At 32.3% G+C, this 14,916-nt stretch overlaps 4 protein-coding genes across 6 annotated transcripts; 2 read left to right on the forward strand and 2 right to left on the reverse strand.

The window, feature by feature from the left end:
• LOC109358185 (thermospermine synthase ACAULIS5-like) lies at positions 586 to 3,617 on the forward strand. The gene is made up of 10 exons (XM_019602277.1): positions 586 to 811; positions 987 to 1,053; positions 1,184 to 1,278; positions 1,437 to 1,539; positions 1,630 to 1,718; positions 1,831 to 1,987; positions 2,106 to 2,181; positions 2,482 to 2,540; positions 2,633 to 2,769; positions 3,205 to 3,617. The coding sequence occupies exons 1-10, from the start codon at positions 660 to 662 to the stop codon at positions 3,281 to 3,283; spliced, it is 1,014 nt and encodes a 337-aa protein (XP_019457822.1). The 5' UTR covers positions 586 to 659; the 3' UTR covers positions 3,284 to 3,617.
• Positions 3,953 to 4,536, reverse strand: LOC109358190. 3 transcript variants are annotated; one of them, XM_019602281.1, is made up of 2 exons: positions 4,096 to 4,481; positions 3,953 to 4,060 (listed from the first exon to the last, which is right to left on the reverse strand). In XM_019602281.1, exon 1 carries the CDS (start codon positions 4,437 to 4,439, stop codon positions 4,101 to 4,103), a length of 339 nt encoding a protein of 112 aa, XP_019457826.1. In that variant the 5' UTR covers positions 4,440 to 4,481; the 3' UTR covers positions 3,953 to 4,060; positions 4,096 to 4,100. The 3 variants fall into 3 exon arrangements, with proteins under 3 accessions (XP_019457826.1, XP_019457827.1, XP_019457829.1); XM_019602282.1 differs by adding an exon at positions 4,488 to 4,536 and having other exon boundaries at positions 3,958 to 4,449; XM_019602284.1 differs by having other exon boundaries at positions 3,958 to 4,439; positions 4,471 to 4,536.
• Positions 7,295 to 8,665, reverse strand: LOC109358184 (protein BIG GRAIN 1-like A). Its single transcript, XM_019602276.1, has one exon. It carries the CDS (start codon positions 8,558 to 8,560, stop codon positions 7,352 to 7,354), a length of 1,209 nt encoding a protein of 402 aa, XP_019457821.1. The 5' UTR covers positions 8,561 to 8,665; the 3' UTR covers positions 7,295 to 7,351.
• LOC109358189 (probable WRKY transcription factor 43) lies at positions 12,028 to 13,795 on the forward strand. Its single transcript, XM_019602280.1, has 3 exons — positions 12,028 to 12,390; positions 12,798 to 12,936; positions 13,356 to 13,795. Exons 1-3 carry the CDS (start codon positions 12,177 to 12,179, stop codon positions 13,519 to 13,521), a joined length of 519 nt encoding a protein of 172 aa, XP_019457825.1. The 5' UTR covers positions 12,028 to 12,176; the 3' UTR covers positions 13,522 to 13,795.

Raw genomic sequence — 14,916 nt, forward strand, 5'->3', positions numbered from 1 at the left:
ACTTTCACTAATTCATCAACCGTTTTCATTTCTATTTAATTTTAGTTTGTAAATAGTAATAGAAAGATGAAAATGAAAATAATCTTTCTCTTTATATTATTACTATTTTTTATCCAAATGCAGTATATGGAGGATACATTAACGTGATAATATGATAAGATTGTCGGTAACAGAATAATCGTCTGTGTCATCAATAATACCGCATGCTAGTGGGTAACGCTATCAAATTTTATACACAGTCCTAGCTAGCCCCTAGGTTGCCAACTGTAGATGATAGAACATATTAAAGCCTATATTTTTACTATAATATCCATAGATAAACTAGGAATAGCTATATAATTAAATATGTTTCGGTTTCATAATTTTTATGTTAATTTCTCTACATATTTAGCAGCAAGAAAACAAAAAAATATTATTAAAAAAGTATTAAAAGATGGAGAAAATAGGCAGTATAAATTAACAAAAAAATGACTAAAGTAAGTTTTGTCATTCTTATTTATTAATCCTCTATTAAAAAAGTGCATGTTACATTTGAGATTAATGTTCTTGTTTCAGCATAGAGTAGCTATAAAAAGCGAGTCCCATCACAGCATTGCTATTGTATTTCACACGTATCATCCAATTATCTGTTATTCCTGTCAACTCTTGTTCTTCTAAACATGGGTGAGGCTCCACAGTTTTTCTATGTTAATGCTATCTCAAAGTTCGGTCATGAAACTCAACAAAACCATTGCAATGGTCACAACCATGATTCTTCTTGGTATGAGGAAATCATAGATGATGATCTCAAATGGTCTTATAAACTCAACAGGTTTGTCATTCATTTCTTTTCCAAATTCTCAACATAAAAAACATTGTTAACATAGTAGCAAATACTCCTAATCCAAATGAAGAATTAAGTTCCATGGTTGACAAAATTTGAGGACTAAAAGTTCTTATAAAAAACATTATTTAACTTATTTTCTCATATCATTAATTATTGACAGTGTGCTCCATAAAGGGATTAGCGAGTACCAGGAGATAGCTCTATTAGATACAAAGCGTTTTGGAAAGGTTTGTGCATGTTCTGCTGCTGTTAATGTCGAGGTTCATCTAATTATATATAGGGGAGAAACTAAAGAAGGAAGTATATACAATGTTCTGTGTTTCCTTTACTTATGATTTTATATTGTTATGTATTTAGGCATTGGTGATTGATGGAAAGATGCAGAGTGCTGAAACGGATGAGTTCATTTATCATGAATGCTTGATTCATCCCCCTCTTTTATGTCACCCCAAGTAAGTTTCAATACCAACTATTAAGCTATGAGTGTAATATTTACATGCATTGCCTAAAAATTTATATACATATATATATATATGTGTGTGTGTTATAGCACATGACTATTGTTGTTGGTATAAGTAATTGAAGAGGCATGTATTGGTGATTGTGGCAGCCCCAAAAGAGTGTTTATAATGGGAGGAGGTGAAGGTTCTACTGCCAGGGAAGCTCTCAAGCACAACTCAATTGACAAAGTGGTCATGTGTGATATAGACCAGGTACTTAATTGCTACATCACCCATTTCAACATTTAATAATTGAAGATACTCAAACTAATGTAGTCAAATTTCAATTGCTAATTCTTGCAGGAGGTTGTAAGTTTCTGCCGAAAATACTTGGTTGTAAACAAGGAAGCATTTTCCAATAAGAAATTAGAACTTGTCATCAATGATGCCAAGTAAGTAGCTTTCTTTCTTTATGATTTTGTCATTTCAGCTTTCATTTACACTTTACACTGAGATGTCATCATAATAATGAAGCTAAGTTTCAACATGAATTTCGGGTTTAAGGGCTGAATTAGAGAAGAGAAAGGAAAAGTTTGATGTCATTGTTGGAGATTTAGCAGACCCACTTGAAGATGGACCTTGTTATCAACTCTACACCAAATCTTTCTATGAGAAAATCCTGAAGCCCAAGCTAAATGACAATGGAATTTTTGTGACTCAGGTAGATTATTAAGAACATTGATAACCCTTTATTTATGACAAGCTTTCTCCTCTATTCACCTACTCAATAATATATTGAAGTTCAACAAAAAATAAAATAAATATTGTATCTTGTGCAGGCTGGACCAGCAGGTATCTTCACACACAAGGAAGTCTTCACTTCTATATATAACACTATCAAACAGGTCTTCAAGTGTAAGACTATCCAATCCTTTTGTTCTCTGATTCAATTTGCAGTCCCATTATTTGTACAATAAAAGTTAAGTATTAATATTAATCCAGTAATTATACTTTTATGTGCTTCATAAAATAAAAGGTGGACACCTCCTTAAAGTTCATAAAACATATTTTCAAAAAATGCTCATAAAACATAACTTTTCAACTTTATTAATAGCAAGTTAACAGCACCCTAGGATTTTGTCTGTGTTTATGTTTATGTTTATGTTTACCTCAGATATGTTTTCTTATGTGTGCTTGTAAATTTTTCTTGGGCAGATGTGATGGTATATTCAACTCATGTACCATCTTTTGCAGATACATGGGGATGGGTTATGGTAAGAAAAAGAAAGGATCAAAAGTTCCTTATACCACTTTGTTATGAGTTATGATTAATATTTTTTTACATGAATTTCTGTGTTGAATCCAGGCTTCAGACCAACCACTATCCATTGGGGCTGAGGAAATGGACAAAAGAATCGGAGCAAGAATACATGATGAATTGCACTATCTAAATGGTGCATGGTTTCACTCATCTTCCATCATGAATAAGACTGTCACACTATCGTAAGTACTTTACCTAATACCATTCCAATAAACCATCCATTTAGTTCCAAATGATTCACTTCCAACACCCTATAAGAACATATTATATTGATTCAATGGGAGATTAACGCAATACCACTAAGTGGTGCATGTGTCCCCAAGTGATGCAATATAAAGAATGTTTAGCTCACTTATGATTTATGAAAGATGGTTACACAACAATTATCTGTTATGAATGACTATTAAGAATCCTAAGCATGATTAAACATTGTAAATTGTTGCTTTGTGAGTATGTACTCTAATTTATTAAATTGCCTTTTTGTTGATAAGAAATTAGATGCATGATTACCCTTAATGGTAGGGTAGTGTGACCCTATTTAATGAACAATTGTAATGAGAATATGATCATGTTTCTCTGATTATATTTGACATTGATATATTTCATAATTGCTGCAGGCTTCAGAATGAAACTCACGTTTACACTGAAGAAAATGCTAGATTTATTCCTGGACATGGAGTTGCTCATCGTTTCTAAGGGTCTACTTGCGAGTTTGTGTTTAATTGGGAATGAAGAAAAAGAGAAATCTTGAAAATCATTTTACAAGTGTATTTCATGATTCTAAAGTCTTTCACTTTCATCCATTATTTTCCAATAACCAACTTTCAAATAGACCAAAGTACAACTTCAAGTTATATATGATTGAGGGAAATTCTTGCATGCTCTCTAAATATTGATGTCATACAGTCCAAATTTGACTTTGAATTAAGCTAATCTGAGGGCACATTCAATTTTTGAAATACATGTCATATGATGCACATTTTGATTTGCATAGTACAATAGTATGTGAGATTTTTCTGTACAGAAAAAAGACAAGGATTGAAGGTTTGGCAGATTCAAACAATAATAAGCTCAAGAACATAAATTGAAGAAATCAATCAACAATTTATAATTGTTTCATCCACTTGGCTCTATAAATTTGAGTTAGTAAACTTCATCTGCAACGGCCCTTCAATTCAAAGTGATGAAATCATGAAACATGTTGTTCATTGAGACTCTTATGTTTACTTAATTAGTGTGCACAGTTTCATCCAAGAATTGCTTATCATCCTGATCCTCCAATCCAATGTAAAATACTTATTTAAGACATGGATTTATGCAATTATTTAAGATCTCTTAACTCAAGTTCTAGTATGAAATAAAGTATAAGGTGAAGAAAATATTAAAACAGCACATTGGAGAATAGTAAACATAGCAGAAACAGTTGCAGAAACTACATGAAACAGAAAGTGTGCATAGTGTTGATATTAAGAGCAACAATAAACTTAAACCTTAAGAAGAACACAGAGAGAGTTTAAGTTCTCTTGACAGGATCAAAGTTGGAAACACCTATAACTGCACCAAAGATAGCTGTTAGTACAATTCCACCAGCTGCAATACTGAGCAAGAAGTTTTTGAGAGATGGTGAGAAATCATTTCCTGCTGCATGAGCCATCTCAGGTATGACCAGAGAAGCTGTTAATGCAGCTGCTGTAAGACCTGCCACTGATTTTTCCTTCAACTCTGACTTTTTAACCACTGTCTTCTTTGGTAATGGCCTAAAATATGGTGCAGAGGAAGATGGAGTAGAGTTCAGTTTGTTTTGGGTAGCAGAGGTTAGAGGCAAAGCCATTGAAACAGAAACACAAGCCATTTTTGGTAATCGCTTTGTTTTTGCTTTCTTGGCCTTAGAGAATGGGTTAGATTGGGTTGAAGGAATGGGTGGAAGTGGAAATAAGATATGTGAGGTTCTACGTTAACTACATGGATCACCTCTCCCTAGTGGTGTCTCATTCTCGTTCCAAACTAATTATATATTGACACGTGTATAAAAGAAAATTTTAGAAAACAAAAACTAATAAAAGGTAACAATTTGATTGGTTTGGGCATAAAGTAAGATACCTTTGGGACATTTCTGATCCATATGTAACAGGAGATTTTCTAATGTAGTAGGTTGCCTACGTGGCAGATGTTCTACCTGGGATTGGGGGATAAGCTTATCATCTCTGACTGCACCAGATTTATTTTTAGTTCTGTTTGCTTCTGCAATTCTTTTTCCAAATCTATATGTTGTTTTTATATATTTAGCAGATGAAGTTTGTGATTTGAATATCACAATTAATATAATATATTATGTTTATATTTATTTCTCGATTGTTTTTCTTCTTCTTGTATATATGCATCTAAAAAGTGTATCACAATGACCAAATGGGTAACAAAAATATTATTTCGAACTTGATGTAGAATAAACACTAATGTTAAAAACTATCACATTAGATTAAATTGTACCTTGCACCAAAAAAAAAAAGATTGTACCTTGCCACCTTGAAGTAAGGCCCACAAACTAGTTCATAAGCCCTTTTTTGTCAGCCCATTATCCTTCTCAGTTCTCATACCTAGTCCCATTATCTAACAATTTCTCATTGGTTCAGTGTTGTAACTAACAATTAATTGTAACATGAAACATGGTATGTTAAAGTCAAAAGTAATGCACTGCACATGTATATATAATTCAAAATGTTCCAACTATGGAACCTAAAGGTAGATCGACAACAAGATTGTGGTGTGAATGATAGTCTAAAGCTTTGTGTTTTGAGAAAGACAACGAAAAAGATTCTTCTAATGAAGTAGACACATATATGAGAATGATGACCATCTTCACTTTCTTGCATTTGTACTGTGTATGATATAAAGGGAAAGTGGTTTAAGAGAGTAGTGGAAACTCACCTCGGGATCGACAATATCCATCACTTTGTGTCTTTCCACAACATAACAAAGCTAAAGAGTGCAGATTCTAGTTTGGACCACAACAACTTTTTTAATTTTGTTACTTCCAACTTCCAACTAGTTACCATCATTATAAATCACTCATAAGAGTTAATTACCCTCTTTGCTTTCTCTCTTTCTTTTATGTTATCACTATTTTTATACCCAAAATTTCAACATTGGTTTATATACAAAATCCAACTTACAAACTAAGCCTAATTGTCAGAAATTATAAGATCCTCTAATATGAATCAAGAGATTTCTTCCCTTTTATGTTATAACCCTTATATATAAGGATGACCTAGTTAAACCTTTTATTCCCTTGATTATTCAATGATGATATAATTAAGCACATAACTTTATATCCTTTATTCCTTTAGTTTAACTTTAGTTTCCAAATCAATATATCAAGTTATCTTACATAGGTCAAGCTCTAGCATGGCATAACTATAAAATGTATAAACAAGGGATATATGAATATGATATATGTATATATAGACAATGTTTTAATGGGTAAGAAAGAGTGAAGGGAATGTTATGATTCTAATTATAATAACTAGAAAGGAGGGGTAAGCGTTCCATCCTGGTCAATTAGACATCTTGTTTGATCAGGTTAAGACTCATCTAACTAAATAAAACCTAAATAAATACAGACCAAATACTTAATTACTCTCATTAATTAGGTACCTCTCCTGCAAGGTTCAGACTCTACTACAACCAGATCAGAATTAGTATAATTTATATGATTAATCATTATCTTAACACAACATAATAATTGCTTACTTTACCACACATCAATTGCCTTGAATTTGCTTTCAACAGCATCACTTTTAGCAGGTTTTGCGGTGTACTACTATGTACTATCAAGTAGTACCCAAATCAAAGGACAACCTTGCCTCCTTCACTCATCATTCTCAAGAACTAAATGTTACTTAAATTTGTTAGGAAAACATTAAGTTGATGACTTCTTTCTAGTTTTAATTTGGGATTTCTCTTAATTAATCATTCATGAATAATCTCAACAAAAAAAAAACTTGAGTTAATTAGTCTTTACCATGGATAAATGTATCTAAGATTTCAAATTATAGTTGTGATTATGATTACACTAAGTTTATCACAAATTTGAAGAATAATAATTGTCACTAACTTATACAATCTTTCACTTAACTGTAACTTGTTACTGGGAATAATACAAAATTCAAATTCGATTTCCAGAGAGGAATAAAGAAACGAAGAAATTAAAGAAAAGCAAAAGCTTTAATCTTCACTTTCTCTATTCCCATGGGCGAAGATCTTGTACCTCTTTATTATCATCAGAATCTTCTGATTTTGCTTGTGATTACCATCTCGAATCTCTCATTTCTTTTTCTCTCATGTTAGATCATGATCGCGAATAAACGCATCCCCATACACCTCTTTCTTTTCAGTACCTTATTATTCACTTTTATAACTTTCTTTGTTTTCATGCTCCTTCAAAAACAGTATCATATTCAGTGACAGCTACATACATACCTAGACTTAGAAACATAGTTACATTTAGAGTCCAAAAAAATAATAATATCTATTACCAATGGCACTTAATGCGTAGAAAGCAACTAAATTCTTATATATTTGGTTTTCAAATTAATTCACAGTGCCACATGCACCTACAATTACAATCATCACAAGTAATTAATCAAATTTGTTTATTTTGTGCATGATCCAAACTATTTTATTTAATCCATATATGTATAAGAAAGCAACTAGGAAGAACAAAAATATATAATAAGTGTATTTATGACATGATTCTATTGAATAGAACTAAATTATGAGGCCATTAGCAATGGCTCGATTTGTACTAACATGAGTAGTTTCATACACTGGAAGCTCCTCACAGTATCTTCCATTTCCCAACACAGCCAAATGATCAAGCTCAAAAAGATCTGAACTTGCATAGCTTGCTGCATCATCATCATCTTCATCATCATTCTCAGACACACATGTAGTTTTGCATTGTTGATGGTCATTAACCTTATTTATCCTTAAAGCCAAATCCTTCAAAACTAAATCTTTCTCTACCACCTTACTCTTCTCTAAGACTGGTAACTTAATCTTCTCTTCTTCATACAAGCATTTATGGCCACAAGGTCTATTCTCTTCGTCCACGATCACACTCACAGGATAAAAACGCACAGTTCTCTTAACTCCGTTGAACATCTTCTCCCTTTCAGAAGAAGAAGTCTTGCTTAAACAAGACCTTGAGAATGAAGAAGCAGAAGAACAATTTGAAAAAGACTTGGATTTTAATTTTCTCTCACTCTTCATGTCTTCTTCTTTTTCTTCATAGTAGCAGCTGCTACTACTCTTACTTTTCTTAGCATTTGCAAAAAGAGAGTTAAGAAAAGTGGTTAACCTTCCACCAGGTGAAATGGGCTGCTTCACTTTCTTGAGATTGTTGTAAATCTTGAGTGCTCTCAATTTGGACTTGAACAATGTGTTCTCATCATGAACCTCAACGCCTTCTGTTTTGGATTTGTGACAAAAACCATCAAAAGTGCGCGCTGTTGGTGCTTGCTTCTGATTGCTATTATTCTTCTTCTTTGCAACAGGCTTAGGCTTTGATGGTGCAAAACAAGAGGCACGTGACATAATGGACTCTGTGTCAGAGGAAGAGAATCCTCCAGAACTAGTATCTGATGAAATAGAAGTAGAACTGAAGAAAAGAACATCTTGATCATCACCATGCGTTGGGAGAAAACATGATTGTTGCATTCCAACTTTTTTGTCTTTTCTTTTACCATGTTCCTCTTCCACCATAGTACTCCTATGGTTGTATTTTACGTTGTTGCTTCTGCTGTGTTTCTTTGCAATAGTGGTTGTTGTAGTTGTTTCTCTGTAGAACTTGATTTCGCTGCTCTTTCTGTCACCTTCGTCGATGGAACGGTAAATTTTGTCGAGGAGGGTGGAAGAGAAAGAAGGGTTTAGAAACCTTTCCTCTCTTGGTATCTTCTTGTCCAAGCTATGATGCATGTTTCAATGTGGAATAGTTAGAGTGATAAGTGATTGAATATGGAATGGGAAATGGTGATGAGAGTAATAGATGATGAAAGGGAAAATGGGACGCTTTAGAATGAAGTAGGAAGGGAATAGGGAAATAACCACACTTTATAAAGGTACAAAGTCATCATGCGCGTGCATGTTCATAACACAATGCTTTTTTATAAAGAAGAGGGTATTCTTCTAATGGATTTCATTTTTAAGAATAAAACCTTTAATATTTTGATTTGTTGTTAGAGTTTTATTTCATCTAGTTGGAACTTTATATTACTAGAGTAGTGTTTGTTTAATTTAATTTCTTCATGCATGTTATTTGTTTACTATTTCTTATTCATAAGTAGACCAGTCATATATATACTAGTAAATAGTTTTGTTAATCGTCCACAATTTGGTATGTAAATATTTAACAAATTATGAAGCCTACTTGTTGTCATTATTCGAAATTGTTTTTAACCAATTTGTGTAATAAATATATCGATGTGATGGTTGAAAATCACCACTTCACCTAACCTCCTATATACACACAAATTGAGATTTTGAAAGGAAATATGATTGATCCAAGTAGAAATTATTAGAGAAAAACAAAAAAATGTTTGGATGGATCAGAAATCATGTACCCCATTCATGATCTATGAAAGTGAAACCTCCTAACTGACAAATTTATGGCAATCAAATAATTGTGCTATCAATTCAAGAGTACTCCATTTATATTTTGTGATTATTAATTTTTTTATCACTACTTATGAATTCTTCAAAACTAATGAATAAATATATAAAAACTAATGAATTCTTCAAAACCTTCATAGGAATGCATATAATAATATGCAAATGTTGACATTCATGCTCTTCATCATGGCGACAAGACTTAATAATATATAATTTTGATATGACATTATTTACGTATATATGTGGTGAAAAGTAAAAATACATAATTTTAATACAAGTACTATATTATATATCATGTAAAATAATGGAATTAACTCTTCAAGAAGTAATTTTATAATCAAATTCAAGTACTTGTTTATGGGAATTAAGTATATATCATTAATTAATTATAGTGATAAGAAGGATATTTAATTTGGGCTTATTAAAACCAAACAAACCCCACCACTTCCATTAGGAGTATAAGTAACAAGATTTGCTCCCATGGTACCTATCAGAATCACATGCCATCCAATATTTGGTTTCCTCTGTGTATCAATCTCATCAAGACATGAACTATGATAAATAAAACATTTATGACCCATTGTGCCTGTTTAATTAATCTTTTGATTATAAAAAAAAACATCAATGACCCATTGTGCACCCTGCCTTAAAGGAAAATAAAAAACGTGACATAGAAAGGTCCTTGATTTGGTCTCTGAATATGGCTACAATTAGTGAGATGAGTAATTTGAATTATGGGTGTTAGAAAATGGTCATAAAAATTGACAAATATGTGGCTGGCTTCCACCAACAATTAGACAATGATCTCATGCACTTTCAACATTGATAGCAGTGGATCTTCAGGGGCAATTAATATTAGGTGGGGACATTGTTAGAGTCAAAGAATGACTAAGTTGATATTTGGACTTCCTTTGCAGAAATTTTTATTAAGCAATTGATAAATAAGAAAATAAAAAATTTGTGTGGCAAAAGGAAAACATTGTTGTTTCTCAACATGAGACCCACACAACCTCATTAAGAAATTTTGTTATGTTCATTTTTTCTGATAAAACTCGTTATACATAATCCCTTGGGTTAGCATTGATTAAGTTGCACTATATATGATAGGTTAATAATTGGGTTAGAATTCCTAGAATACATTCCAACTCTTTCCTATTCCTTTCTTTTCCTTCTCTTGTAAGGGCCCTCATGTAGTCCATTCTTTAAGTAAAAAACTTATTGTATATCATTTATATATAGTACTGCTCCATCTTCTAAAATGTTGTTTTCCTTATTTTCCATGTCTCTTTATTAAAGTTGCATTTGTCTTAAAATGAAGTTAACGGTTATTCCTAAAAACACAGTTATCTATGAAGTTGTTTTTTTGAAAAGAATAGAAATGATGGAATTAATGAGGATCCCAATGATATTGGAATTTTGTAGCAATATAAGGTGTGTGATGAAAGAAAGGAACAGTGCTCTTTTCCCAAGAAAGCAAAACACAGGTGTGTGATGAGTTACACTTATCCCTAGGAGCATCTTCTTCTTTATCTTTGGTTTGGGTTCTCTTTTTTCCACATTATATTGTTTCCTCTTCCTCCCATCCCTGACAACATGTGTATAATTCTTTCTTTCCTTAACCGATCAGGTTACTTGTCGGAATCATGGAATTGCACCCACGTGCATTTGCATCACATGTTTCGATTGCTCTAATCCTCATGTGCAATGCATGCTCTATAATTATACCTCCTTTATACCACTTATGAGTTGTGAATATGCCTTATTTCGTGTGCATTTATCTGCTCAAAGTGAAATGTTGTCCCACAATTTATGTCATTGCATGTATCATCTATTGTAATTGTTCAGAAAATAGTTAATTATTGATTTTTAAACTTAAATATATTTTTTTAATTAATTATAGACTAATGGTATATGCAATAGTACAATTTATGGGACAACGAAGGAGCTCCCAATCGATTATGCTTTAATTTTTTCTTTACTTGTTTGCTTTATTTAGTTGGGCTTTTGAATATATTGTTTGTCCTTGTTCTTCTTTCGATTTTGTTGCTTCATCTTGGGCTTGGCGGTTTTGGGCTACGGTCCAAGTCATGCCCATCTCTATCTTTTATATGAGTAATGCTATTTCATTCCACTTATGTCCCACTATTGAAATTTTTAAATGTCGCATATGAGAGTCAATGAATGATGACAAATTGAAGACCACTTATATATAAACATGTGAATTTAATATATTATTTTTGTAAAATTAAATTAAAATAAAATATTACTTTTTATTTATTGACAAATATAGATTAATCTAAGACTAAGAGTTTGAGGGTTAGATTATCCGGTTTCAGAAATGAAAGGGTGAGGAAAATACCTACTAACTTCCTAGCAAGTGTAGGGAGACTCCTGTCACCATCTTCCGAGGACCAGAATCTCTGGGTCTACTCTATCATCACGTCCTCTTCTCATTATAGATAGTGTAGAATGTATAGCATCCTCCAATTGTGAGTTAGAGAAAGTCATTTATCTGATGGCTCATGCAAGCTAAGACTTCAACTTGTGGTTTCGAAGAAACTTGCCTGAGACCACAGACTAGTATGATTCTTACATAGACGAGTAAGTAGTATTACTACAGATATATAAGGGTGTATGGATATGTTAAAAATATAGCTACCAATAAAAAATAAAATAGATGGTGTCAAGGATTACACATTAATATCTCTTCAAAGTCTTCCCTCAAGTCTTCCTTCATATGTATATCTCATTCTCATTTTGTCCTCTATTTAAAAAGTACAAATACTTTACTTAATAATACATATATAGGAAGGTCACCACGAAGCCACTTAGCCACTTAGGCACCTCATTAAAATTATGGCTATGGAGTGTGAAGTGTTTACTATTATATATATTGAGTGTGCCGTGATCCTTTGCTTTTCATATGAATGGTGGTACCAAGATGAGTGATAAAAATGAAAGAGCACAAGATTCTTCACCTGACACTGTTTTCACCAACTATTTGTCTGCTGAGCTATCTGAGTACTTCAAGTTTGATGATATTAATGAATGGCTAATTGATGATGATATAGAATCATTTGTTTCAAGCCAAGAGGTGCTTTATCATCAACCCAATGTTGCTAGTCATTTTATAAAAGGTAAGCCAAGTTCCTTAATTCTATTCAAACATGTTTTCAATGATACGTTTCTTTTTGTTTCCCACAAGTATCCTCGTATCGTACCGAAGGCAATCCTATCTGAGCCAGTTGATATGTTTATAACCACTCTCAATGATAATTTAATAATACAAGGTTTTAAATTACACTTCACACATGTGAGTATAAGGTCACAATATTTTGATTTTAGTTGTTTTCTCGAGAACTTTATTATTATTGGTACAACCATTTCTATATAACATGCTTGCAGTACATTCCTTAATGGAAAAAAAGGAGGGTGGGATTTACACTTTCCATTTTTTGCAACTATGATGACTATTGTTATGAACATCTTCCACTCTTGATAAATTTCTTTACTTTGGTTTATATTCAATGGTTATGTGTCTTAGGAGAAGTTAGCAGTGGATACCAGAAGAAAGTTAGAGAGAAATTTTCATTCAAAACAAAGTCAGAGGTTGATATCCTTGATGATGGGTACAAATGGAGGAAATATGGAAAGAAGATGGTGAAGAACAATCCCAACCCAAGGTTTATATACATGATTACATTCATATGTATGGTTGTAACTACAGATTTGTCAACTAGATCGAGTTCATAATACAATTAATATCAGCACACCATGCATAAAGCATATATGATGAACTAGTTAGATAAATATTAGCAACACATTTTCTCCAACATACTCTTTATATAACTTTCATGTGAAATTCATTAAGTCACATGACTCTACTTTATATTTACTTCATCGTATATAAAATCTGTAAATTGATAAAGTGTGAAGAAAAATATATGTTAAAGACCAAGTTGCTAGCATTGCTAAACTAAATAACACGATTGGAGAAGAGTGGTGTGAAGGTTTAATGCAGAAAAAGGTGTGCAAATAACATTTGTCTATATGCATGAAAGATGTGTGGTGGAATTTGACATTTAAGAGTATGTGGTTACAGGCATTACTATAGGTGTTCAGTGGAGGGTTGCCCTGTAAAAAAGACAGTAGACAGAGATAAGGATGATCCAATGTATGTAATAACAACCTACGAAGGAAGGCACAATCACCCGGACAAGGATCACCTATCCCATAGTTTTCTTGTCCCAAGTTCTTGTCCAATATGAAGAGAGGAAGTTTTCGCAGTTTTCTTGGCCAGATATGTTAGAAACTAGAATCATGGTGTAGTAATTGACCTTTGAGTTGAGGGCTGTGATATGAAGCAATATATAAGAAAATATGCTTCTGTTATCTTCAAATCTACAGTTTCTTTTCCTAGGAACTATGTTTCTAATTAAACAACAGAATATAGCACTAGAGCTATCAAAATAAATCAAGATTAATATTGGAGAACAGAACTATATGGAGGATATAATGAAAAGGGGAAGTTTAATTAAAAAGATATATCCATTTTACCTCCTTTAACTTTACATAAATATGAAACTTTGTGCCTTAGAGATAAGGATGCAATGCAATTATATTCACCAAAAAAGATACAAAGGGGTGGGCAAAGTAACCAATTCTATTGAGCTTGATAATAAACTAAAACCATATAAAACCAAAATATATGGTTTGGCTTTTAAAACTGAATGGGTTCCAAAAACAATTTCAGTTCAGATATAGTTATAAGCACATAGAGTTATAGTTTTACAGTTTCAATTCCAATTTTAGATACAATTAGAGTTTTATTTCCAAGGGCAAAGAAAGAATCAGCTATGAGTCTATGACTGTTTATCCATAGTCCATCTTAAAATGGTTATAACTATATTAGAATGATTGAGATTTTATATGTGATAATCGATTTGTCCATTTTAACATCGATAAATAAAGTGCATGCATATACATAAAGAATTGCAATGCCCTGCTAATGAGAACATAATCTCTTAAAACTTTCATTTCCTTGTATTTTTCAGTCTTTCATTATCCTTCATCCAAATAAACTTATTGTGAAAATTTAAAACTATTAGGAAGGCATGAAATTAAGAAAAGGTCATCAAGCAGTATAGAAGTTGAAAAATAAAAATGGTGGTAGGCTTATTATATAGCAAAAGAAGCAATAATGCATATCAGCTTTTCTCATAATCTCCTAATAAGACCAACATTCAAGGCAAAAATAATAATTTCCTCAATATTATGTTCAAGATTTAGAAAATTTATCCCCCCTTTTCAAACCGTACTGTTTGTAGAATGAGATTATGCTCAGAATGGTGCAGCATTCCTTTTTTACCTGAACTCATCACCCTATTATGTCAAACACTGTTGAATTTTCAGATACCTGCTTGAATAAGTGGATTCACTTCATAACTTGTTAGAGGAAAATATCTATAGCATACCACAAATCAAATGCATTTAATAAGAATAATGCATCAAAAAGGTGCACCTAATTGATAAGTCAATTTCCTATTTCAACCACAATATGCACACAGGCATACCATTCTAAAAAGAAGAATAAAGGGACCAAATCTTCTTAGGTACCCTTGTCTTTCATTGTCCACCACAATTATTGCTGCAGTGTAACCACT

The sequence above is a fragment of the Lupinus angustifolius genome, chromosome LG10 (assembly GCF_001865875.1).
Source record: "Lupinus angustifolius cultivar Tanjil chromosome LG10, LupAngTanjil_v1.0, whole genome shotgun sequence".
Lineage (NCBI taxonomy): Eukaryota > Viridiplantae > Streptophyta > Magnoliopsida > Fabales > Fabaceae > Lupinus > Lupinus angustifolius.

Bases quoted from the DNA above. Each gene is read 5' to 3' on its own strand.
- LOC109358184 (XM_019602276.1), bottom strand. From the start codon at position 8,560: ATGCATCATAGCTTGGACAAGAAGATACCAAGAGAGGAAAGGTTTCTA.
- LOC109358189 (XM_019602280.1), top strand. From the start codon at position 12,177: ATGAATGGTGGTACCAAGATGAGTGATAAAAATGAAAGAGCACAAGAT. The intron at 12,391-12,797 runs GTAAGCCAAGTT...TATGTGTCTTAG, and splicing joins TGCTAGTCATTTTATAAAAG to GAGAAGTTAGCAGTGGATAC. The intron at 12,937-13,355 runs GTTTATATACAT...ATGTGGTTACAG, and splicing joins AAGAACAATCCCAACCCAAG to GCATTACTATAGGTGTTCAG.
- LOC109358190 (XM_019602281.1), bottom strand. From the start codon at position 4,439: ATGGCTTGTGTTTCTGTTTCAATGGCTTTGCCTCTAACCTCTGCTACC.
- LOC109358185 (XM_019602277.1), top strand. From the start codon at position 660: ATGGGTGAGGCTCCACAGTTTTTCTATGTTAATGCTATCTCAAAGTTC. The intron at 1,054-1,183 runs GTTTGTGCATGT...TTATGTATTTAG, and splicing joins ATACAAAGCGTTTTGGAAAG to GCATTGGTGATTGATGGAAA. The intron at 1,279-1,436 runs GTAAGTTTCAAT...TGATTGTGGCAG, and splicing joins CCTCTTTTATGTCACCCCAA to CCCCAAAAGAGTGTTTATAA.